A 26,584-nucleotide genomic window follows, 5' to 3' on the forward strand; every position below is an offset into this window, starting at 1 on the left:
AATAGTAATGGTGACAGTGCTAATGGAAACTGACCGGCCCCACTATGGCAGCAAATACAAGCAAAACAGCTCTGATGTCCTGGCTTAAAGGAAATATAGTGAAAACTGGGCTGAAATGAAGTACAGATGATCACAAACAGCTCTATCTACAGATAAGAGGACCCAGGACCCTCCATGGGTAGAAGCAAAGAAAGGAGCTATTCAGGGGTTATGGTTGTTTTTTTTGTTGTTGTTGTTTTTTGGAGGGGAGGCGGGTGTCTAAATTTTACTATGCATTCTCCAGGGGAGGGTACTGCTGGGAACAAAAATGTGAACGAAGGAAGGTGGAGGTGGCTATTAGAGGAAGAGAGACACAGGCAGGAGAGGACGGGGTAGAGGGCTTACTTAAAGAGACCATGCAGAGCCCGGGCAATCTGACCTTTAAAAACCGTGTCCAGTCAGTAACAGTGAGTCCCTCCAGTGGGTGTCCCTTGTTACAAACCCTAACCTCTGCCCCATCCCGTAGTGCCTCCCCTCACCGGCCTCTGTGGCTTCTTGGCTTTGAAGCATCGTGGGTCTGAGCTGCCCTCCTGGTCTCGGTACTTCATGTGCCTCACTGCCCCCTTCTCTGTGTTTCTTCCTCTCTGGCTGGTCCTTCCCTCCTCTCTTCCCTGCTTTTCTTTTTCAATCCTATCTCCTCCCAGACTTTTCTCTCCCCCTTTTGTCCCCCAGCCCTCCCCCTTCCAATTCACTCTTTTCCTCTTCACCCTTCCCCCCCTTTCCCCCTCGCCCCCTCTCTGTCCTGCTCCCCTCTTTCCTCTCTGCATTTCCCCCCCTCCCCATTCCCTCTCCCTCCCCCCTTCTCTTTTTCTCCTTCCCCTTCCCTCCCTCTCCCTCTGCGTCCGTGTTTATCTCTAAGCTCCAATTTCTTGCCTTATAGATTTACCTGCAGAACAAGACACCGCTCCTCTTGCAAAAACTGTTTAGGAAATCCATATCCTCTCCCTTCATTCCTTGGGCATTTCAGAAGTGATATTCCTCCCCCCAACTACCCCCGTCAAAATAAAATAAATTCAGCCAGCTCCTGCTGTGTGTCCTTAAATCCATTCCCTCTAGCTTTGCTGGTTTGAAAGTCTGTACCCTAGAAGGGGCCTCCTGCATTTGCTGGCAACCCTGCTCCAGTCTGATCGCCACAGATAGTGCTTGGGAGTGAAAAAAAGGGGGAAAAACCCTCTCGTTGGAGATTTCAAAACAGATCCTACCAGCTTTCAAATCTGTGCACTTGCGGAGTGGCAGGACTCAGGGGAGAGGGGTAGGGGGCTGGGGTGCGGGTGTTTGTCATAAACAAATAAGCCCTAGAATTTATATACATACTGAATGCGCGTTTCCTTTGGCACGTTTGGTGTCTTTCTCCCTGGCATCCAGGGTGGGTGCTGTGTGAGTCTGACTCCTCTTACACTTTCGCTGGGGTCTGCTGTGTGTGTGTGTGTGTCTCTGTGTGTGTGTGATGGAATTGGGGGGGGATTGCTTTGTTTTTGATCTGATCCACTTGACAGATTATCTGAGTCCAGCCCACCTTTCCGCACATGTCAAACAGATGGGATCATGTTAAAAGCCTTCAGAGAGCCGTGGCTGAGCGGTGGGTAAGGCAGGGAGGGGGAAGAGAGGAGGGGGACCGAAGAGAGAGAGGGGGGCACCTTCTCCTGGCTTTGTGTTTTCACACGTTGGGACTGACAGGAGCCCTGCTTCTCCGTGGGGGGTATCTTGGGGGTTCTGGGGCTGATGAGGGGTGGGATGGAAAGGAGAGCGAGAGGTGGGGTGTTGGTGGGCAGGGTTATGATGTCACAGCAAAAGTTACAACAGGAGGAAAACACAGAAATGGTTCAACATTTTTTTTTTTAAACTTTGGACTGCCAAGAGCTGAAGGAGAGTGGTGAGCAAAGGAATGAAGGGGAGAGAGAGAGAAACTAAACTGGAAGCTTGAGTTTTGTGTAGCTTCTTGAAAGCTTATGAATGGATCCTTAGCAGCTGAGAGCCAGGAGACCTATAGGGGATGCGAGATCATTCCCACAGTAACGGGGGAGCAAGGCACGCGGGACTCTCCTTCCTCGCTGTGTTATCCCTCCTTCCTGAAATGAATGGTAGGAAACCTTTTTCTGAGGGTCGTGGGGGTGGCATGAGGGAGGGGAAGTTTACCTCTCCTTTTCTTACCTGAGTGCCTTCCCTTCATTTAAACTAAGGTTCCTCGCCTTCCTTTCTTTCCTGGTGTTTTCTCTCTCTCCCCTCTCCTCCCCTCCCTCCCCTCTGTGTTTCTGTCTCTCTCTACATCTCCCCCTACCCCCTGCCAAAGCCCCAATCTTTATTGAACTGCTTCAGGAAAAATATAAAGGAATAGGGGACTGTGTCAGGAGAATGAAGGGAGAGGTGGGAATGATTCGAGGAATGAGGACAGCCCAGGGTCCAGCGATTTGTTTAGTAATGTCCACGTGCCTGAGCTGATACCTTCTGGGGGGACTTGCTTTGAGGCTCCAGTGGACCCAGCCCAGGGAAACAGGACATGCCCCTGATGGGGTGTTTGGGGTACAGTTTTCTTAAAGAAGTCAGTAATTAGCTGGGGTAGAGGAGTTTAGAGGACCATGAGGAGACCCAAAGCAGAAGAGGGAGCGTGGTCCTACTCCAGACTGCGTGGGCTGTGGGCTTTCTATATGGGCAACACAAGCAGTGGTTCTAGACACGTGAGTGATTTCTCTTATTGTTCAGCCAAGAGCCCAGCGTATTTCTCTGCTTATGTTGTGCCCATCTGAGGTCAAACAACCTTACCTGTGTTGAGAATTCAGAACCTGTGTGTGTGTATGTGTGTGTGTGTGTGTGCGAGCATGCACATGCATTTGGGGGGCGGGACTCCTTGAGATAGCCTGCATCCAGGCAAACATTATTACAGAGGTGAAAACCACACTATTTATTTCCCTATCCTATCCATTCATCGCAAATCAAGTGAAAAAAATACTTGCTCGGGTCTAGCTGTTCATTTCTGCAAAGTACTTACTTTGAGCACCTCGTTTGTTTATTTGCTCGCTCAGCATATGGTGACGTTCAGTGACTTGGGAGTGAGGAACTCCAGAGGGGTACCAGGCCCCCCCAGCACGCCCGTGGCACTCCACCCAGTGCTCCTGACAGCAGGGCCGCTGCGTTCCCCGTCTCCCCGGGCGCAATGTAAAGTGCATTGGGGGCATTTTGTTTTAAATCCCAAGCGACTGAAATAAGAAAAAGAGACAGGGTTTGTGCAAAACAAGAGAAAGAGATGCGAGTGGCCCCTAAAAGGCTGGGGTGGATTCATTAGGCAGGTCTGCTCCCAACACACGTGTGAGTGAGTGAGTGAGTGTGTGTGTGTGTGGATACACACAGAGGAGAGTGCTCCAACACCGTATTGATTGCTTACTATTGATTGTGTAGGCTGTGGCTGCTGAGAGAGAAAGCCCGAGATGCTTCTTGGGGAAACCAAGAGTAGTTTCTGTCCCCTGTGCCTCAGTGAGGTGGGGAGGTTTTCAGGAGGAAGGAGGGGACAGGGAGTGGGTGGAGTGATACACCGAACATATTAGCTTTGACATCATCATTGTCTTTAAATGAAACAACCCAGGAGATAATTACAGGCAGAGAGGAAGGGAGACGGGGAACAGGAGGGACCCGGGCGAACAGGTCCCCTGAAGTATATGCCCTTCTCCTCACTGTCTTGTCTGTCTTCCCAGGGACCTGCGAGACTCCCAGAAGGTCAAGTCCAGGGCTCTCAGATTCATCAGGTTATTAGGACATCAGACCGGCACCCCCCAGGAGAACTTTACAGAGACTTTCAACAGACTAACAAGTTGGAAGGGTATTAAAAAAAAAAAGAAAACCTTCAAGCACCCCAAGCCCGGAGCTGAGGGAAGCGTTCTGACCTGCAGGCCGGCTGGAGGCTGGCTGGTTTGACTGAGGACACATCTGGACAGTGAGAGTTAAGTACCAGCTTGGATCTTTGTGCACCCAGCTTCTTTTTGCCCTTTTCGATAACAAGCATCAGATTCTGTGTGTCTGCAAACAGATTCTTCTAGTCATTGGCTTGAAGGTGAATTCATTCCAGGTTGAGGACTACGGAGAGAAGGTGACTCCTGGGAAGGAGCGAAACGGAAAGGAGAGGAGAAGGGTCTTTTTAATGACTTCAGGTAGCGAGGGCTGTGTGTTTGTGAGGGAGTGTGTATTTGAGAGGCTCTGGCTTGTGTCCACGTGTCCCTCCTCTAGAATCAGCAAGGGGAGGGGCTATTGAAAAGGGGGGAAAAAAAGAGGAAACCTGAGCTCTCTGGAGGAAATTCAAAGGAACCCAGAGAAATGAACTTCATCCTGCGAGGGCTGAACTAGAGCAGGGAGAGAGGTGAAGGGAGAGAGGTGAGGGACGCACACTCCGGGCGAGGCGCGGAGGCCACGCTGGCACAGCACCCGGAGCAGGTAGCCAGGGAGAGGCACTCTTTTGGGGCTGCTTGAAAAAGTTTGGTCTGTGAACAAAACAGTTTCCCCGGTGACTGCAAGTCCACTGCTTGGCCGCCTCTCTCTCTGCCCCCCATCCTTCTGGTGTGGTACCCAGAGGTTGACTTCTGGATCTGTGTAAAGAGCTGGGTGAAGTATGATGTGCTTACAGATCCTGAGAATAAGCCTGGTGGTTCTGGCCGGGTGGGCACTCAGCACTGCCAGCTCTGAGCTGGGCTGGTCCCACAAGCGATCCCTGGCTCAGAGGGGACACCTGAATGAGGTGCTGTCGGAAGGAGAACGCTGTTGGCTGGGGACCAAGGCTCGAAGACCCAGGGCTTCTCCCCAGCATCACCTCTTTGGGGTCTACCCCAGCAGGCCTGGCAGCTCCCTGAGGCCCTACCCTGTGGGGGACCAGGGCACCCCCCGTGCAGGACACAGTGAGCCGGCGGCAGAGGGAAGGGCTGGGAGCGCTGTCCCCCCAGACCTGACTGCAGCAGTGAAGACTGAGACTGAGCAGTCAGCTGCCCCGTGGGTAGGGGATGGTCCTATTGGGCAATCGGAGCTGCTGGGAGATGATGACACTTATCTTAACGATCGAGGATTTGAGGCATCTCTAGGTGAGGCTGGGACTCGGGAACACTCAGCCACGGCTGCCACCATGACCACCACCATCGCTCGCCGGAAGGAGCCCAAACCAGAACCCCGCAGGAAGGGTCGAGCCAAGACCAGGCGACGTCGCCAGGTGGTGAAGGGGCAGGCAGAAGGCGTGTGGGGAGACCCAGATATCTCTCTCCGGCATTTCCAACCTTGGCCTAAGCGTCCCCTTATGCACGGGGTCAGAACCAGTCCTTCGGAGGACAGCGTCCGGAATGGCACAGGGAACCCCTCCTGGGGAGCAAGGATCTCGAACCCCCACGGAGTAGGACCGCTCGTCTTGTACTTCTCGGGGAGGCGGGAGAGGCTGCTGCTGCGCCCAGAAGTGCTGGCTGAGGTTCCCCGGGAGGCATTCACAGTGGAAGCCTGGGTGAAGCCGGAGGGAGGGCAGAGCAGCCCTGCCATCATCGCAGGTAATGACCTACTCCTTGCTTCCTGGGCTCCTGGGGGTGCTGCTGGCTTCATGTCTGATGGATTCAGACCTAGGGGCACAGAGGGAAAGGGAACGGAGCAGAAAACCAGGAAGGGCCGGTCAGGAAGAGGGGGGTAGAGACTCCCTTCACCAGCACAGCCGGACTCCAGACCTCATCGGCAGTAATGACTCTAACCACAGAGCGTCTGTCCCTGGTATTGATCTGTGGGTCTATACATTGTGCTGGCACTTAGGAGACCTCCGGCCCACTCTCCTGCTCTTCTTTAAAGGGGAAGACCTCTGGTTCTTGGTAACTGGGGATGAGGTGTCACCTTTCCCTTCTCATAGTCCAGTGTGAGATACCCAGGCAACTTTAGAGCCCTGTGAGAATGCAGGGACCTGGGCAAGGAACCATAGCCAGGGAGCAAGGTGGCCAGGTGCACAGCCACTGGGTCTTGACTGATTCCCTTTTCGCTGAGCTGTCCTGCAACTTACCAGGTACCCCAACTACTTGGTCTGGGTCCTGCGGTCCCCTAACAGTCATGCGTGAGCCTAGAGGAATCAGGGTCACCTGGAAAAGTGGGCACATACAAGCCAGGACCCTGGCTTCTAGCCCTGGCTATTGTAAGAGGGACCTAAAAAATGCACCTCGTATAACTCTATGATTTTCGTCAGAGGCAACGTCTGGGAACATTACCCACATTTATTTTCCACTATACCCAGATCTTAGTTTTCACAGAAAGTCACCCAAAAAGACAAGGAAGACAGGGGGGGGTTAGGAATAGCTATCTCCCTTGCCCTCCTGGGAGGGGGGCTAGTTTCAAGCAAGGGGAGGGGATGAGACCTGCTACTTTATCATCCGGTGTCATCCCTTTGCATCCTCCATGGCAGAACCTCACACAAGGCTAGGCACATGCAGAGCCATTTTAATCTTATTGATTTGGATCATCCATAACCCCCATGGATGTTTCCACTCCCATTCCATGGATGGGGAAACCAAAGCCACACGGAGCATGCCAGAGGCAGACTGGGAAGGGAGCTCCATGGCCCGAGTGCTTGACAACTGTCCAGATTAAAAACTTCTCAGGTTGCTGGATGCCTGCAAATAAGTTTCAGACTAGAGAAAGAAATCTGGAAGGAGGGAGCCTCTTTCAATGGGGTGTTGCTGGAACATCCCTGCTGGACACACTGTCTCCCCCTCTTTGGCTGTGATTCCTCCTTTGGAAGCTGGGATTCCCAGACACTGAGTACTCTAGAGTTTTGTGGTTTTGCTTTATTTTATTTTGGGGTGGGAGAGGGCATGAGGGGAGGGGAGAGAGAAGGGGCTGGGCTGTAAGATGGGGGGGGGCAGAGAGAGAGGCGAAGGAAATCCTTATTCTGAGGCCAAATGGAAGAAATAATGAGATGATTATCTGACTGGAGTTGGCAGCACCACAGTTTTTCCCAGATGACATCTTCGGGCTGCCTGATCTGGCTTCCTGGTGCCCATCTGCCAGGGAAGCTGTGTGCTTGCAGTCTAGACGGAGCCCCGCGACTCTGCCTACCCCTCCTCTCACGGTAGCAACATGGGGACCTGGGATCAGTTCCCTGGCTGCGAGGGATTGGAGAAAGATCCAGCAGGAATATAGGAGGGAGGCTCAGAGAGACTTGCTTTGGATTGTTAAAACCCAAACCTGGGGAGACAGACTTTCGACAGTGGGTACCTGACCCCTGTCCTGACCCTTCCGTGTCCTGTCTCACGGTCCTCATGGAGGAGAGTATCCTCATGATTTGATTCCAGCTACAGCATTCCTTGTCACAGCTCCCCCACCCCACCCCACCCCACCCCTGCACGTCTCCCTCCCTTTCCCACCTGTGCACCACCACCAACGGCCCCCCACCTCGCCACAGCACACACAGGCAGATCCTTCTCCAGGGTGCCTTCTGAACTCTCTTAACCTCCCTAAGCATGTAAAATTAGGCAGGAAATCTTTTGCAGACAGTCTAGCTTCTGGGGTTTCTTTCTCTTCAAATCAAAGTGGCCCCTGTGGTGCATGGGCATTTCCCCTTAAGCCCACACCAGGAAGGTCAAGGGGCGGGGTACCCAGGTCTCTCTCCTCTCCAGCTCCCACCCTATATCTTCCTCCAGGCTTGCGCACATCAGGGAAGCTTTAGGGTAAAAGTCCAGGAATGGTGGGGGCTGGGAACAGGCCTCCATTCTTCAGGATTCAGGGAACCAGGCTCCCGAGGTCATAGGTCCTTGTCTCCTCATTGTGCGTAGCTTCTTAGCCTTCACTGGGGCCCCACGGTTGAGAACCATGCAGAGGTCAAAGGTTGCCCCTTTAAGGAACAGAGCTCCCAGATTTGCACTCATTCACTCCCATCAGCAGAGCAGCCCATCTTCCCTCTCTTACCCTGGCCTGGCGCATTAGCAGGCCACTGCCTGCTCCTGGGATGATTTGCCTCCACCTATGGAGAATGGCAACTATTGGATCTGGTTCCTGAGAGCAAAATACCATTCAACAGTTGACTTTCTGCTGTTGCACTGATAGCCCAGGGGCTGCAACACTTGGCTCCCACACTCTTTCCGATAGTCCTCAAACCTCAGCTTGTACCTAACTTAAATCTAGTTTTCCAGTTCTCAATCTACCCACCTTGGGGCATTTCCTCCGCATCAGAGAGGTCAAGCAGTTTCGCCACACCAGCCACGGTAGAGGGACCCCTGAGGTATGGGGCCTTGGGGAATACTTCCCACTCGGGGCGCTAGGTGGCAGTGTTGCTTCATGCACAGGCTGGTAGGCCAGCCTGTGTAGTGGGGAATGTGTCTGGTTTCCTGGAGGGCTGTCCCTGCCCTGGCCTCTGGGCTGTGTTTAATCATCTCCCCCTCTCCCACCCCATTTTCAGAGTATTGTTGGTAAGCATCCTTTAGGGTCAGCTTCATCCAAGTCTTTTTTGCAGGGCCTATGTGAAGGGGCTAAAGTGGCATTTGGAGGGGGTTATGACTAACTTTCCACTTGTAGCAACTAGTAAGGTATATAAACGTCAAATTGTTATGTTGTACACCTGAAACTAATATACAATTGTGTGTCCACTATAATTAAAAAGAGCTTTACATTCCAGAATGAAAATTAGAAAGAAAAAAAAAAAAGAAAGAAAAAATCAACTAGGGTTACCTCCCTCCTGTCCCCCCAAACTCCCACATTCTTCCAAAATAGGAAGTTGGACTCCAGAATGGACTGTCAAAATGCTGTTATTTAGGGCTGAGGACAACGCAGGCCCCACTGACTAGGTGCTGTTTCTCTCTGCCCCCCGAGAGGGGAGTCATGGTACTGAGCCCCCGCAAATTAGACTTTTTGAAGTTGCCAATCTCCTGTAGCTCGGAAGCAGGGCAACAAGACCTAGGCAAGGGCTGGGTGCAGCTGCTTCCGTGGGGGGGGGGGGTTGGCAGTTTAGGAATATGTGCCACCCAGGAGTAGCCTGAGGTCAGGAGCCCATTTGGATGGGCCATTCGAACTCAGCAGTGGACCTAAGCCAAATGCTGCCCCATCCTGGTGTCAAAACTTTAAGCTCCAGCACCCGACCCTGAAACCATCCTGTCCCTTTTCCTCTTCAACTTCCCTTCCTCTCCTTCAGCCCCAGCGTACACAGAAGAACCCCTTTTAATAGGTTTCTCCTCACCCATAATTGATTTCAAATGTTCCCTGCAGTTGCCCAGCTGAGTAACCACCTGCAGCTCCAGCCTGCAGGAGACCGAGTCAGCGAGTCCCTGGCAGGACTGGGGCCCAAAGAGCCCAGGTTCCTTCACTCCACAAATATTTACGGAGTGCCTTGCCATGCAAAGCTCCGTGGGGAATACAAAGATGTCTAAGAAACTGTCCCTGACTTGAGGATGAGCCCTCCTTCTCCTCCAGGATCCAAGTTTGAGAGCGTCTCCCAGTGCAGAACCTACGAGTCTGACAGCCCTGGAGCCAGGTCCCATCTCTGACACTTATCAGTGCCGGCATCTTTGGCAATCCATTGGGCTTTTCAGAGTCCTGGTTTCCTCAAATCAGAAAGTGAGATAATGTCTTGCAGAGCTGCTGTGATGTCTAAATAAGCCACATATGCACAGTGCCCGACACGCAACGAGCCGTAGTCTTTATGATGTGGAATTTAGGACACAGGGGCCATTGCTAACTAAGTAGCGTATGCATCTTTGGTTCTAGCCCACTAATCTGTAATATTCACTTAAGTGGGGTATTAACTTCAGTTCCTTAGAATTTTAGTTTGCTCATCTGTCAAATACAAATGGTGGTAAAGAGGATTTTTTACAAAATGGTCTCAAGATGATTGAGAACATGATAGAATCAGAAAGAACTCTCTCTATATATATATATTTAACTCACTTGTTCTTTTTTAGCCTGGGCAGCACTCACTCGAATACATTGGACAATGACACTAGAGCTTCTATAAGGTCACAGACGCTTTTGGGAATGATGAAAGCTATGACCGCTCCCCGGGAAGGTGTGCGGGTTCATGCCGGTCACATCATTTTCAGAGCTCTCTGGGTTTCCTGGTGGCCAGAGGCTGCTGACCTCAGGTTTAAAACCCCTCGTTTAGGGCGTGGTGATGGCTTTTTTCTGTCCTGAATGAACCTGAGCAATGAGGTTTCACAGGCTGTGGTGACATCCCCTCTCCCCAGTAAGGGAGCTTGGTACTGAGGGGAGGAGTTTTGTTCATGTGGAAGATGGAGCTTTGCAGAAGACAATTCAGAGAATTTCAAAGGAGGGCCACGTGTGCTGTGCCCCCCCCCCCCCTTTATCCAGCAGGACTCAGTGATAGCCAGAGTTATGCCCAGGCCTTTCCCAGAGCTCCTCTGAAGTTGAGGGCCCCACCAACCACTCCTTGTGCCCCAGCTGCTTCCTCCAATGTTGCAGCAATGGTCAAAGTCAGAGTGTTTGCCCAGGTCCTGGACGTGCATCGAAGTCTGCGCGACCGGCCCTTGGAGTGGAAGAATCATGGTGTGAGAGGGTTGTTGTCAGTCCCTGGGGTGGGTTCTGTTCTCCCACCGTGACTAGGATGAGATCCCTGACTTTGCTTGTGTGGACAAGGCAAATTAACGTTAGTCTACAGGAAATGTTGTTCTCAGGTGGCTGTTCGGCCCTCCAGAAGAGGCAACGTCTGGGTGTAGAAGTAAAACAGACTATCCATGTGCCCCCTCCTTGGATAGTCCACACTGCTCACTTTGTGCATGCAGCCTTCCTGGATTCCCCGTGTGGAAGAGACCTCCTGTACTTCCCAGCGCCCACGGCCTGTCCCGGGTAGTTTCCTGGGTACATGTTGCTTCCTGCCTTGTTAGTTTCGTATGTGCCTCATTTCTATCTCTTTGTGTCTCATTTCTATCTGTACGTGTCTCATTTGTATCTGTATGTGCCTCATTTCTATCTGTTTATGTCTCATTTCTATCTGTGTCTCATTTCTATCTGTGTCTCATTTCTACCTGTATGTGTCTCATTTCTGCCTGTATGTGTCTCATTTCCATCTGCCTGTGCCTCATTTCTATCTGTCTGTGCCTCATTTCTATCTGTATGTGTCTCATTTCTATCTGTTTGTGTCTCATTTCTGTCTGTATGTGTCTCACTTCTGTCTGTTTATGTCTCATTTCTATCTGTATGTGTCTCATTTCTCTCTGTTTGTGTCTCATTTCTATCTGCTTAAGTTCCCCAGGAGCCAATTGCATGTCTGATTCACCTTTGTCATCCCAGAATATTTAGCACAGAGTTATAGTCTCGGCTGTGTTTACAGGACAGATGCCGTAGAAACTTAGGTGGCTGGATGTCCATTAGGAGTGAGGAACCTTCTGACACTAGAGGCTCTTTGTGAGGAACCAGAGCAGTGGCTTTCAGATCTGGCTTTTGCCGCCTGCACAGGTGTCTCAGGGCTTCTGGGGGGAGCTGCCGGGTGCAGGGGTCTTCTCCCGTCTTCAACAGGAGTAGCTCCTGTCTCCCCTGTTTCAGGTGACGAAGAGTGTAGTTACTCTCAGAAAGCTTAAGCCCACAACTCTAGAGCAGAGGTTGGTAGACTATGGCCTTGGGGCCACATCTGGTCTGAAACTAAAGACTGCTTTTATAAATGAAGTTTTATTGGAACCCAGCCACACTCAAGTGTTCTTTGTGGCTGCTTCCACACTAAGTGGCTGGGTGAGTAGTTGCAACAGAGACCATATGGCCTGCAAAGCCTAAACTACTTACTGTCTGTCCTTGTTGGTCAACTCATGCTCTGAAACATTGCTTTTCAAACTTAAATATGCAAAGATATCACCTGGGATTCTTCTTAAAATGTGGCTCCATGGGAATCCACTTCTCAATGGATATGATGAGATTCTGTCCCAGAGGCCTCCAAAGATGGGTGCTCTGCTAACAAGGATGCAGGCACTGGGCTCTGAATTCACTGCTGTGGTTGCTTGGAGGCCATAGGTGCCTGGTAAGGAAGGGATAAGAGCACACCAGTTCCCAAGAGAGAGATTCAGGACTCCTCTGACAGCCGACTGGCTTGAGGACTCTCCAGACTGTGTAGAACATTCCTCAGACTGCACGGCTTTCACCTGAATGTTTTTCCCTCTTTCCTTCCTCCGAGGCCGGGCTTACATCATGGACTGATGCTCTCTCAGCCTTGCAGCCTCCCCACATGACATTCTCCAGATCTGAGCTTCGGTGGTGCTGGGGCATGCTGTCTTCTGTGACCCGCATGGCTCAGGACCAGGTGTCCGACTCACAGGGTGGGACTGGGACTCTGGAGTCATCCAGGTGTCCCGGGTGTGGTCGGAGGAAGGATGGTCACTTCCAGGTGGTAGCACAGAGGGGTTTCCTCTGAACATGACTGTGTGATTGTCCTTCTAATCACACCCCAGCTTCAGTGCCTGACACTTGTGACTGCCTGTCCTTTCTTCATTCCCTCCTCTCTTCTTGTTCCTTGCATGATCTCAGGGAGGCAGTGCAAGGGGCTGGAGCGCCATCCCCTGCTTGAGCTCCCATCCACCTCAGGAACGGGGTGGAAACCCTGGGGCTCTCGGGTGGAGCACAGGTTGTCAGGCTGGAAATATCCCGGAGTGACAGGGGCAGGGCTGGAAACTTGGAGTCACCTTTGGCAGCCCCAATAGATCCACCCACTAGCCTGTCCCCCCGCAAGGCTTTGTTCTCCTTCCCCCTGCCCCCTCCTTCATGTTCTTGTTTGTTGTTCCCCTGGGGCTGCCGATCTGAGTCATTCAGAAAGTGCCCAGGGTGGCCTGGCTCCCACCCTCGTCTGTGCCCGATAAACAGGAAGGGAGGCTGCACCTTAGTTAGGATCCTGAGCCCCTATACCCTGAACATTCATTGCCTTCAGTTTCTGATGCTGTAAACAAGTCCAGAGTCCCATGCTTCTGCCCTTTGGTGCCTGGAATAAGGTTACTCCGGGGGCTCGTCACATCCCTTTCTGCTCGCATCATACACCCCATAGTTCTAGCACCTTCCAGAAAGCATATCTGATGTTAAGTTTGGTTCTAAAAAAATAATAGCATCCCCTGCTTCTCCTGTTCACGACCTGCCTTAAAACAATCCTGCTCTTTGGACCCTTTGAAGAAGAGAGATAAAGCACAGTGGTCAAACAAACACATCCCGGTCTCTATGAGTCAGAAGTGCGTGGCCAAGAAGAGTGGTTCTGCCCAAATATGCAGTATGGTCACTGGAACCCAGAGTCTCAGGACCTTTTGAAATCAAAGCATTGCCATGACAACCAATTGGGATACCAAGGCCAGTCATCATGGCTCATTTCTGAATAAGTCTAGTTGCCGATCTGAGGGGAAATCACAGTGTTTAGAGACTGATCAGCTAGAGAGTCGTTCATTCCGGCGGTGACTCAGCATTTGCTGCCTTTTATACACTCGATCGCTGTACATTCTGTGCTGGTTCAACGAAGAAGTACAGATGTTTGGTTCTGGTTGCCCATCCATCATCCACCCATCCATCCACCCACCCATCCATCATCCATCCATCCATCCATCCATCCATCCATCCATCCATCCATCCATCCAGCATTTATTGAGCTTCTCTTAGGTGAAGCATCAGGCATTTAATCATGTATTAGAGAACCAGGAATGAGTGAGGCTGGGCTGTACCTGGACGGTGCTCGTTGTCTCCTGGAAGCCAACCTCCTGGGAGGGCCAGTGCTGCCTAGATGAGCCTGACGTTTCCTCGAAGCTGGGGCAAGGAAGCTGGTAGCCAGACATTCAGAAGGAGGCCTGGGAGGCGGCAGACTGGGGGACAAGAGAAAAGGGCAGAGATATGAGTGTCAGATGGCACCGGGGCACCCAACAAGCCAGCGGTCCTGAGGTGGGCTCATTGGACGTAGCAGTTGGTAAATTAGCGGTGCCTTTAGAGAGCAGTTTCACTCCAGAGTTGGGGGGTGGTGGGAGGGGTCTCCACATTGCAGCAAGTGGAGATGTGAATGAGAGGTGAGGGAGTGAAGACAGAGTGGGTCCAGTGGACCCCGCCCAGAAACTTGGCAGGAGGGGAGCCGATGGATGTCAGAAGTAGACACAGGTTCAGAGAGACTTTGTTTTGAGCTAAGAGAGAGGCCGATCTCAGGGCCCTGTAATTAAGCACTGACAATCTAAAGCAGAGCGAGCATACACACACAGGGAAACAATGGGAGGTGACGTCACAGAAACGTACAGCAGGCAGGGGCAAGCTCAGTCGGCCCAAGGAGTTATTGAAGACGCTTTCACTCGGCAGGTACTCGTGTAGTGCTTACTCTGCGCCAGGCATCACTGGGCTCACTTTACACATATTAGCTCGAGGACGATTCGAGGAGGGAGATGGACAAGTTGAAGCACAGAGGGGAATAGGGTGTCCCTAAGGTCACACAGCTGGTTCTTACAGCGCCAGGATTTGAACCTGAATGCTCTGTACTCAGCCTTGTCAGGGCACATAGATCAACTTACTCTCATTCCCATTTGGTGTTTTACTCCTTGAGCTCCTACTGTGTGCCAGGCACTGTGCCGAAGGCTGCCACCCCATTTCTTTTCTAGGTAGCTCCCCACCGGGCTGGACCTTGTTCATTGATGCACCCATTGCACCCACTGCATTGTCTGCGAATAAAACTCATCCAGTAACCTCTAGCTAAGAGCTGAACAAATGGGTGAATCAACGGAGGGCAAGGCCCAGTCTGACAAACTCATTAGTGTTTATTCCGTTTGGATGCAGGCACAGAGGGACGTGGTGGCCTGCAGGTCCTGGTGGTTTGGAAGATTGCTAAGAGGCTTGAGATCCACTCAGTAATAACAGAAGGAGTGGTCACCCTTATCTTCCACCTCAGCCCCCCAAACCTATCTATAGTTGGTCAATATCCGCGAGTCTCCTGGAACTAGTCCCCTGGAAAAATTGGATGTCGTTGCAACCTGGTTCAACTGTCATTATTTTTAAACTTTCAGAAATTAATCACTTTGCCTTTGATTTGTAAGTATTGACTCTCCTTCTCCCGCTAGGACTTTTGTGGTCGTTTGTGCATTTGTTGACATTATTTCTGTGGGTGGCAGGGAGAGAGGGGAGCGTGTGCCTGGGAAGGTCGATCTTGCCCAACCGAAGAGGAGGCCCGGCAGCCGTTGCTCCTTCTATGCTTTCTGTGCTCTTCTCCAATTCTGCCGTTCGCATCAAGTTCTTTTTTTGTGGGGTTGGAATTCTTTTAACATAAAACACGTACAGGCTGTACCTAGCTCAATTTATTTTTTAATCTGTTCACTTACTAACTCATTTCTTCAACTGATGTTTATTGAGCACAAAGTAAGTCCACAATAACTATTTTTGGAATAGACTCCAACTTTATGCAGAATAATAATAAACACTAACCACAGCAGAGATCTATTTTAGACATTGTTTGTGTCGGGGCACATTCATTATTTGAAATAATTGCACAATAGAATAGCCTTCTAATCTGGCCCGTGGCACACATCCTGAGCACAGAGGTAATCTTGGGCATGCTTCCTGCCCTGGCTGTGGCAGTCTTACCGGGCCCTTGGACAGAATGCACGGTGTCATTGGCCTCACCTTAGCCAGGACCAGCCCAAGGAGGTGGCCCCACCCACCCTGGTTCTCTGCCCACAGTGAGGTCTGGGAATTTAGGAAAGATGTGCCATGTGTTGGGCTGCAGACAGCCAGGCAGGAAAGAGGAAGGCAACTGCTTGCCTAGCTGTTCCCGGTGCACCATCTCTCCTCCCAGCCCTGCCTCCCACTAAACTGCAGACTTCCTTTTCTCTAGTCTACCAGTGTTGGTGGTTTCTTCTTCCAGTTCAAGTTCGAGTTCCTCAGCTCAGCAGTCGGAGACTTTTGATTGCCTGCAGGCTTCTGGGGGTTCGCTGGATCCCCATCACCTGTGTGTCACCCCAGCACCCACGGTGGGGCCTGGACTGGAGTGGGCACTTGGGTTGAATAAATGGGTGGAGAATAATCCGGCCCCTTTTTACACACAGAACTTGATCTCTCCTGTCTCCCAGAGTCAACCACGTTCCTGAGTTGGGGAGGTCTTGCTCTCCTCCCCACCTGACCCACCTATGACCAGCTCCTGGCCTCTGTACAGCTTGTCTCCTCGCTTTAAATGTTCTACCTCAGCCTCTTTATCCACCTGCATTTTGTTTCTTAACATAGTGGTTGGGAACTCAGGAACTGGAGCCTGATGTTCTGGACCTAAGCCCTCTACTAGCTGTGTGAACTCGGCAAGTTGAAGTCCCCTCATCTGTGAGACTGGAGTAAGGATCATTTCTGTCTGATAAAGTTGTTGTGATGGTTAAATAACTTAATAGATGTCATGTGCTTAGAGCTGTGCCTGGTGCCTGGTCCTGGTGCATGGCATGTGTTCAGTCAGTGTCAGCTGCTATTTCCATTCTTCCATGGTGATGTGGTGACAGAAGAGGGACCCAATGCCCTGCCCTAAGTCACTGCCAGCCAAGCAGGCCAAGGCTATCATGTCGCTCCTCCCCAGGGCCCCCCTGTCCCCAGTCCCTGCAAATTCTCTCTTTCATGGGCTCTTATGCATGGATATGCTTCTGTAGCTATAATAGAGTGATGTAATTGAGCATTGAGTTATTTGTAGTGAAACCTCAATTATGACTTTAGTGCTCTTTTATCCTGAATCGTCAATTCATCAGGCCACTATTTTCCTTGTTCTTTGTTTCTCTCACTCAGAGGTTGGCCTTCAGTGTCCCCTCTGGACACCGGGCCCTGAAGACTCGCCTGGGTTCAAATTGAGAACAGATGCCCGGAATTCTCTGGTTTCTTCCCGGACTCTCAAATTGGTGGGAAAAGGGGCTCTGAGCCTTTAGGTTCTGATTGGCATAGTATTTAGGTTGGAGCGGTCCCTGGGTATCAGTTGCTTCCTAGAAAGCAGCTAGAATCTCCCTGGGTTGTTTGTGACCATGTGGTAGAGGCCCAAATATTCAGATATTATTAAGCAAACATGGGCCGTGCACAGTCACTGTGTGAGTAGGAGACACACTGCGCAATACTAACTCTGTGAAAGTCGTAGGATGTTTCGCTTTAAGAAAACCTGATATGCAAGCATCTGACCTTAGCTGAGTGACCAGTTGGGAGGTTGTTTTTGTTGCGAGAGGATCTTGTTCACGCTTCCTTTAAACAAGACTCCTGCGATACCTCCCCATCACGGAGTGTACAGTGGACACTGTTTAAACAGTTCTTCTTAGGGCAGCATTGATTCTGTGAACTGTACCTGGTAGAAGTGCCAAAGAAAACTTCTGAGAGGGCTCTCAAAATTATTTATTTGGTGGAGGAAAGGAGAAAACAGGAAATTGGTGTTGGTGTTGCTTAGCTGGAGCTGTACAAGCGAGTTCTCAGAGGGACCTTGCTAGAGGTGGTGGAGGTTGCGGAGGAGGGGCTGGCATCCTGCTCTGGGGGCCACTGGGACTCTGTGTCTCCCAGGACCAGCCTGTGCCAGGCCACTAAGGCGTCTTCTCAAGGTTATGGGATTCAAGGTGCGCCAGGCTCCCTAAGGTGTGGGGCTTCATACTGCTCTCTTAGCTTCTGCACAACCTACCTTCTGCATTTGGGGGTTTATATTCTTTCTGTTGTGTTGCTGGAACTCCCAGGGCATGCTTTACCATTTCTGTGAAGGAGGGAGATCAGACTGATAGAGAAGCCTGCAGGCAACTGAGGAGAAGCAGCCAACCCACATCTCTCACATCCCAGACACTCCTTCTGCAAAGCCATAGTCATGTATCCACTGGGCCTCCATGGCCGTTCATGGAATTTCATAGCCACGGGACCCATAGAGCTTATTGAATGCTCCAGAAATTTCATACTGCTCAGTCTCAAAGATTATTAAAAATGGTTGAAATGACATTAAAAAAAATCTACATGTTTAAAATTACTTAGGACACTCCCCTCCCTCCCTCCCTCCCTCCTCCCCTCTCTCCCTCCTCCTCTCCCTTCCTCTCTCCTTCCCCTCCTCTCTTCCTCTTCTCTTTCTTCCTCCCTCCCTGGAATGGAGCCCAAAGTACAACTCTAAGGGAAATTGCCCAGGACTGGCAAGGAGGTGACCAAAGTCTGATAACTGCTCTGGATTCTTCTAGTAGGAAGAGGTGAAAAGCCAGCATGTCCCTATAGGGGGTGCTGTGGCCCCGATTGTGGGGAGTGAGTGGTGTAAGAGGGGCAAGGGGCTGCTTTTTATTAGACAAGGGTTCTTTTTGGGTAGAGGAGTGGAGTTTTTAGAGAGTCATTGTCAATTGGGAGGACGCTCCTGGCAGTTCCGCTAACTGCCTCTTGTGGATTAAATTCATTAGTGAATTACCATTCCGATGGTGCAGGAGACATTGGTCTTGAAACGGGGGTGGGGGGAGGGCATGAGTGTAAGACAGGCTTACCTGCTCTCAAGGAGTTTATAATTCACTTGAAGAGATAAATCTGTATATGTCAAAATGATGATAGAGTTAGCAAAGAATAATAATATTGAGTGCTTGTATGTGCTAAGCACTGTTTTTATTATTTTACCTGTGTGAATTAATCTTCTCCAAACCTTACGCATTAGGTCCTATTATCTCCATAAGCTAGAATAGTATTAACCACCTTTTTGATTCTTAGTTGGCTGCTGGGCTGACTCCACTTGGCCATTTGTGGGTCTGGCTGGATCAAGGTCCTGGAGAGTCTGGGAATGAGGCAGGGTTGTCCTGGGAGATGCTCATGAGGCCCCTGAAGGCATCGCCCAGTCTCTGGAAGGCACACTAGAACTCCAGGTGGGCTATGCAGGTCATTTTCTCTGGACCCTTGTGGACTACTTTCTCAGGCAGTAGGTGACCAATGCCTCAAGCCACGTTGCTTTTTGCTGCAGTGATCAAGGAAGCTTCCTTAGGAACTAGGCTCTTGTTGCCCCTGACTTATTCCAGGTCAGTGGCAGAGCCGAGACTGACCGTTCTGAGTTTCCCTGCCCTTCCAGGCAATCATCAAGCAAGCCCTCTCCCCCACCCCCGGCAACCCCGCCTCAGTGACTCCCAGCCTCGGCACAGCAGGGTGGCCTGCGGAAAGCCAGGGAAATCCCCAAGCTGACTCCTGTCACCCTGGGGTGTGATGAGAGCAGGACGACAAGGAGAGGCGCCCCTTGAGGCGAGGTTGAAATATGTGCTGGGAAGATGCGCGGGGAGCATTCCCAGGGGCCTCGCCCCACTCCGCACTCTAATTTGGAAAAGCTTGGGCTCGCAGATAAAAGGCTGGGCCTAATCCCTTCTCTGAGGAGAGTTATCTAGAACAGCTGAAAACACCTCCCTGGCCCTCTTTGTTCACTCTCTCCCGCTCTTCCTGCTGACACAGCCCTGCTCGCTGCCAGGTCCTGGTCTTTGATGGATGGCCCAGCCCCTCCTCCTCCATCCTTTTGTTCCCCTCCCTGGTGCTCTCTCTGGGGGGCGGGGTGTTGGGTAAGTTGTTCTGCAGAAGGCAGCAGACCCATGTGTGGGGAGGACACAGGCACAACATCCCGGGACAGGACCTTGCCTCCTAGCAGGTTGATTTATGCTCATGACCTAACCTGGCCCTGTTTTTAGCTCATTTTCCTCCTAAAAACAAACTTGCACCACACAGCATGTTTTTTCGGTTACCAGGGCTGATGACACTGTGCGTGACTCCTCTGTTTTGTTGAAGAGAACCTCACCTTCCTGGGAGCGGAGGGGCCTCCTTGGAGAAGCAGGACTCTCGCTCCCTATTTGAACCCTCCCGGAGGTGCAGATTGCTCAGTCGGGGGGGAGGCTTTGCTGGAACTGAGGTTCCTACCAAGTTTGTATCAAGGGCAGCATTTCTGTCTGGTCCTTAGCTTTATCTTCTGCCACTTTGACCTGTTGTTAAAAGATCTCCTCTATGAGACCCTGCCATGGGTAGGTGTTCCCTCCAGAATGGCGCTTTGCTCAAGGCAAGCTCTCAGTTAGTTTTGCCGTGTGTGCTATAGTCCAAGTGTGTAGGATCCAGAAGGAAGCAGCTTATTATGCGAAGGCTGGGAGAAAGCACATCAGATGTCATGGGAAAGTCCAAGCACCCATAGCTGCACAGTAAAGACAACCCTTGATTCCCCTGCATCATCCCTCTAGGCCACATGCAATTTCAAGGTTATTGAGGTTCCCCCAAGACTGGTAGGAAATGCTCCTTCTGGGAGTCAGATTGACATCAGGAGCAGAGTGGGTGCCATGCAAGAGCTAGAACCTGTTCCTTCCTTGACTGTGTGTGAAATTCACAGCTGCCTAAGGCAGGCCCTTGTCACCAAGGAGCTCTCCATTCGCTTGGATGAACAAAGAAATAGTTGTATCGTGAGGCTCAGCAAGCTGCAAAGACCACTTTGACCAAGGCAGTCAAGGAAGGCTTCAAGGGCAAGGTGAAACTTCAGCTAGCTTTTGAAGGTTATACCCATAGGTGGGAGGCATTTCAGACAAAGGGAGCATTGTGGTATTTTTTGGGGGGCTGAGACTATACTTGGAGTGTTGCTGTTAGAGCGGTGTGGTGACCACAGATCAGGATTTTAACTGGGGAGAAGGAATTCTCTCTGCATCTTTCTCAGCATTGGGCCTACGTAGCCTCGCAGAGAGGGACATTTTTTTTTGTTTTTTCCATTTATTTCATCACTCTGAAATAAGTTCACATAATGTTCCTGAAGCACAGATACTTCCCTGCTTTGAGGAAGAAAAGGGTACGAGGTGGCTCTTCTTCCCCTTTCGTTATTTCCATAAAATAAGTATGCCAAGGACAGGTTGCTTCCTGACAGTTCTCAGAAGTCTTTTTCTCTCTCACTTTATATTGACTTATGTAACTGCTGGACTGAATAGACTTTTCTCCCCATTACGATGCCAGGAGCGCTGCTGAAACCTAATTCCCTCAATGTGTTCTTGCGGTCAGGGGACTCCATCCCCTCACAGCCACCAACAGAGGATCCCAGCTGGGAGGAGGGCAGGTGCCTGGAGGAGCAGGGGGCCAGCAGTCGGAGCTTGTGAGAGGTGGGAGCAGCTCCTGTCCGGACCACCTCACTTTCCTTCTTATTACCTCCTGCTCTAGCACGGAGTCCTACTCTGCAGGTCACTGACCTAGTAAGAAGCCGAGGAGAAAGAAGCTGGAGATGGAAGCCGCTGGCTTGGAAGCAAGTTTCCAGCTGAGTGCCCCTCACTTTAGCTTTCTACCCGCCTTCGGTCACAGTCCTGGCTTTGGGATAAGAGGCTCCCCCTTCGCCTCAGAGTCCTCAGAATTGATTACTGAGCGATGTGTCACAGAAAACCCTCCAGCACCGCCCAGAAATTTTATCAAATGCTCCAGAGGTAGCCTGTCCATTTAGGCGCTGGCCAACCTGGACATATGAACTGCTGTGCCAGCTGGTCTGCTCTCTCCAAACCGTTTCCAGGTGTGGCTGTCAGCTGTGCATTACCTTGAGAGTCAGGTCCCAATCTCCTTCAAGAAGTGGTCTGCAACTCCGTTAATGCCGCACTCACCAGTCCTTACTGCTCTTCTTCCTCCAAAACAACAGCTACCAGCTTAGGTTTTAGTATTTTTCTGGCCCTTCGCAGATATGAGACTGTGGATGAATTGCTTCACGTCTGTAATCTTCATTGTTTTGGTCTGTAATTGAGGATATAAAATTTAGCTCAATCATTTGTGGGAGGGCTTCCTAGGGGTGACACCTGTCCAGCATCTGGACCATAGAAGACATATAATACAAAGTAGTTTAAGCCTATTTCTTCTTTGCATGAGCAGAAGACCTCCTGAGTGCAAAGAAAGAACCCAAGAAATGGAAAGAAGCAGGATCCCTCTTCTCCAGGGTCCACACGGAAATATTTCCCCATCAAACTGTCTGGAACACTCTAACTATCGTGTTTACCATTAATAGGATTTTTCATAATCATGCAGGGAGACTGTAGCCCAGTCTGATAGAAGGCTTTTCTCCTTAAGGGGTATAAACTCTATTAATTTCAAATGCTGGCAATCGATAATAGTAGAAAACTGTACCCAAATGACTTTTCCCGGAGACCACGTGAGTATATAGCTCTGTGAAGCCACCCAGGGTCTCTGACTATGAGTTTTGGAGTTGAGATCAGGGATACAATGAACAGGATGTGCTCCCTCCATTTATTTCCCTTCTTCTCTAAGCTTAGATTAGATACAAGGTAAGGTGCCACAACAATTTTAAATTTAGTAAACATCGATACATAATGGAAGCCAGTTTCAAGCAAGAGCTAAAAGAATGATTCTTGGTTTCAAGATGACACGGTCCAAACGTTTGGCTTCAGCACCACCACCATTTTTCGAGTTACATCATCTGATTTGATTTTTTTCTAACCCATGGGCTATCACAGTTCAGCTTGGTGTTGAGTGATTTCATAAATCACATTGATGATCTGGTCCCTCTGTTCCTCCCAAGAATGTGGCTCACATGTACATCCAAAGTTATAAAATCTCAGTGTTGCATGAGCAGAGTGTGACCACGTATAGTGCTGGCTTAGGCTGCATTGGTTTTGTCAGCCTTACTCTGCTAGATTGAGAAGAAGGAGGCGTCTCCTAAATGTGGGGATTTGGTCTTTTTTCTTTTGAATCAAAGTCCATATGGCTGCTGCTTGATGGCGTTAAGGGAGCAGGGCTGGGGGACCCTCCCCACAGTGTCGGACGGGCGTGCGGGCTGCTCTCTGCAATCCCAGTTTGCAGTTGAAGGGCGCTGAAGGGCAGGTCTGGGATGCGCAGGTTTTATTTCTCAGGCACAGTTGGTCGCTGGGCACTCAGGAAGACATTTTAAGCTCCAAACGCAGAGTGGAGGCAACATTTACTTTTCCCCACTTTTAAAAAAAGACTTTTTTATTTTAGGGCAGTTTTAGCAATACCCTAAAATTGAGAGGAAGGTACAGAGATTTCCCCTCTGCTCCCTGCCCCCACACATGCATAGTCTCCCCTATACTCAAGATCACTCATCAGAATGGTACTTTTTTTTTTTTTTAACCAACATAGAACCTACATTGACACATTATAATCACCCGAAGTTCCTAGTCTACTTGAGGGTCCACACTTGGCGCTGCACATTCTGTGTGTATGGCAAAAACATAATGACATATCTCCATCATTATAATATCATACAGATTATTTTCACTGCCCTAAAAATCCTCTGATCTGCCCCTTCCTCTCTCTCCCCACACCCCTGGCAACCACTGATCATTTTATTGTCTTCATATTTTTGCTTTTTCCAGAACTTCACATAGTTGGAATCATACAGTAGTGTTTTCAGATTGGCTTCTTTCATTTAGCATTTATGTTTCTTCCACGTCTTTCCATGGCCTGATACAGTTAATTTATCCACTCACCTACTTGAGGACGTCTTGGTTGCTTTCAAGATTTGGCAGTTGTGAGTAAGCTGCAGTAAACATATGCGTGCAGGTTTTTGTGTAGGCAGAGTCTTCAGCTCCTTGGGTAAATACTAAGGAGCGTATGGATCATATGGTGAGAGTGTGTTTAGTTTTTTAAGATGCCGCCAAATTGTCTTCCAAAGTAGCTGCTCCAGTTTGCATCCCCACCCACAGTGTAACGGAGTTCCTGTGTCCCACATCCTTGCCAGCATTTTGCACGACTAGTGTTCTGGCTTTTGGCCTTTCTAATGAATGTGTAGTGGCACCTCATTGTTGTTTTAACACGTATCTCCCCGATGACACATGATGTGGAGCATCTTTTTATACGCCGATTTGCAGTCTGTATATCTTCTTCGGTGAAGTATCTGTTAGAGTCTTTGGCCCATTTTAAAACTGGGTTTTTTGTTTCCTTGCTGTTAAATTTTAAGAGTTCTTTGTATATCTTGGATGACAGTCCTCTATCAGATGCGTCTTTTGCAAGTATTTTCTTCCAGTCTGTGGCTTATCTTCTAGCTCTCTTGAGATTGTCTTAAGCAGAGCAGAAGTTTTTCATTTTGATGAAATCCAGCTTATAAATGATTTCTTTCATGGATGGTGTCTTGGTGTTGTATCTAAATAGGAATCGTCACATCCAAGGTCATCTAGGTTTTGTTCTGTGTGTGTCTTCTAGCAGTTTTGTAATTTTTCGTTTCACATTTAGGTCAATGATCCATTTTGAGGTAATGTTGGTAAAAGATACAAGAGCTGTATATTTTCAGAGAGCAGAAGGGAGAGGGGGAGAGGGAGATAGAAACATCAATGATGAGAGAGTTGTCATTGATCAGCTGCCTCCTGCAGGCCCCCTACTGGGGATCGAGCCCGCAACCCAGGCATGTGCCCTGACTGGGAATTGAACAGCGATCGCCTGGATCCTAGGTCGATGCTCAACCACTGAACCTGGCCAGGCTTCCTTGTTAGTCTTTATGGCAGTGGAACTGGCTCAGCCTGGCTCACCAGAGCCAATGATAACATCTCTTCCAAACCCTATGTTCAATGACATCCTATTGGTAACTTAAAATTGACCATTGGGGGAATATTTATACCATAGAAATTGGCAAATGCTGCAAATCAGGGCTAGCATTTTTGTGTGTTTTTTTCCCCCCTTCAGAGGACTAGTTATTAAACATGAACCAGCGTAACACTGGCTTTATATCTAATTTGATTTCCCTTTGATAGCTCATTCTCAAACCTCTTCTTAGCATCATAGCCAATGTTTGTCAATCACTTTGTGTCAGGTGGGCACTGTGCTGAGATTTCCCACATGTGTTCTTCTATTTAATTCTCACAGCCACCTCATGAGGTAGGTCTGTGATCTCAGTTTATGGTTGAAGGATGCTGAAGAACAGACCAGAGATGGACAAATTTTATTCTATAGGCACAGTCTGCAAATGAGTAAACTGAGGCTCAGCAAGGTGATGTAATTTTTCTGAGGTCACATGACACATATGTGGCAGACTATGGACTGGACCTTGCGGCTGAGTCCTGCTTGTAACCACCATAATGTTATTTCCACTGTAGGAAACTTTCCTGGGCTCAGCATTATGACACCTTGGTTCTGTCTGCACCCAGCCTGCCACCAGACCTCTCAGAGCCTTGGTAGCTTTGTCTATATAATGACGTTAGTGATGATAATCTTGCCTAGGTCACAGGATAGCTTTACTGCTTAAATGATAGTTTATATAAAATGGCTTTGGAAAGCTCAAGTACTATATGAGTGAGAGATATCATTGCATGCTAAGAAGTGAAGGAAGAAATATTTATTAAAAGAACACCATGTGTCCCAGTTTAGAAGATTCAGCTGAAGTGGATATTTCATATAAACACAGGTTCTAACGAATGTTAGAGTGAATGTTTCTGGGTGAACTGGCAGAACATTTGATCTGGGATTGTCTAAACGTATCCCTTGGAATCCTTTGGGTTTAGGTCTTCCTAACCTTCCCAGACAGTCTGACAGGTAATCAGGGTAGCCCTAGTTTCATGGGCAGATTTGAGGGTGAATTTCTTCTAGGAATGAAATTATTAACAGAATGGATCAGTGTCGGCAAGTTGATATTTGTAACTTTAGGGAGAGTTTCTGCCATATTATGTCCATGTTTTAATAAAGAGGTTCATAGCTACTTAGACTTGCAACGGTCAGCATATTTTATTGTAGTTATTTATTAAGCTTCGTCTTCTGCACTGTACTGAACTTTCCATGATGTCAAACAAACATTTAATCACTGTACAAATCCCCGGCTCCAAGTACTGAGGTTGGCAGGGCATTGCTTCATGCGTATCTACTGAACACGTGCATGGGTCCTCCCGTGGTGTTCATGTCCTGCTTGTCCCTACAAGCTTCGGAAAGTCCCTGAGATGTCTTAATTGCAGTTGGACCAGTGTGCAGAGCAAGGCCAACAACCATGGGATGTTTCATGCTACAGTTACTCTGCGTACTCTCAGGATACCAGAGGCATTTAACAGCCACAAAAAAACCTCCATGTATTTCAGTCCAAGCCCCTTACTATGTTATACAAGACCTACCTTGACCTGTTTTTCCCCAGGTACCTTTGTTCCTACTGTCCACACTGGGTGGAATATCTTCTGTAATTCTTTTGCCCGGCCAACTCTTACTCCTCAAGAGTAGGTTTGGGTCTCATCCCCTCAGGAAACCCTCTCTGACCTGTGGGTTGAGATTTGGCTCTGTTTTTACTCACCTATGTGTAACCTTGGTCTGAATTCTGATATTATATTGAAGTGACCTTCTACGTTTCTCACTTCCCGGTGAGACTTTTCAAGGGCAAAGACCCCCTTTCCTTTCACAGCTGAGAAGAGTGTCTGTGTCTGGCAGTTCAGTAAATGTTTGATGAACTGAAATCACTAATTCCAGGTGGAATTCCTTTTTCCAGGAGGAGGGTGACAGTGAGATGAAATGCAGACCCTGAGTGGTTTAGTAGAGTGACATCCCTTCAAGTGACCAAGCATGATTTTCTTCCTACCAGCGAGGGGTGGAGCACGGAGCTTCTGGGTTAGAGATTCAGTGTTGGGGCTGAGTCTGTGTTTGTCTGAGCACCGACTGCAACGGCAGCCTAACTGCAGACTGGTCTGTTCAGCCTTGCGGGAGAAGGGAATCAAATGATTCTCCATTCACGTCCTCCGGGTTAGAGGGATGG

The 26,584-nt window shown here is 49.6% G+C and overlaps 1 protein-coding gene across 1 annotated transcript in view; it reads left to right on the forward strand.

Annotated features, from left to right (window-relative positions):
• The first annotated feature begins 4,566 nt into the window (after window positions 1–4,566).
• The window catches only part of PAPPA2 (pappalysin 2), a 173,502-nt gene continuing 151,484 nt past the window's right edge, over window positions 4,567–26,584 (forward strand). The window contains exon 1 of the mRNA XM_087828227.1: window positions 4,567–5,546. Coding sequence (XP_087684353.1) covers window positions 4,634–5,546 — 913 coding nt within the window. The 5' untranslated portion in view covers window positions 4,567–4,633. The remainder of the gene's footprint in view (window positions 5,547–26,584) is intronic.

Source organism: Miniopterus natalensis, chromosome 19 (genome assembly GCF_054644295.1).
Source record: "Miniopterus natalensis isolate mMinNat1 chromosome 19, mMinNat1.hap1, whole genome shotgun sequence".
In the NCBI taxonomy this organism is placed as follows: domain Eukaryota; kingdom Metazoa; phylum Chordata; class Mammalia; order Chiroptera; family Miniopteridae; genus Miniopterus; species Miniopterus natalensis.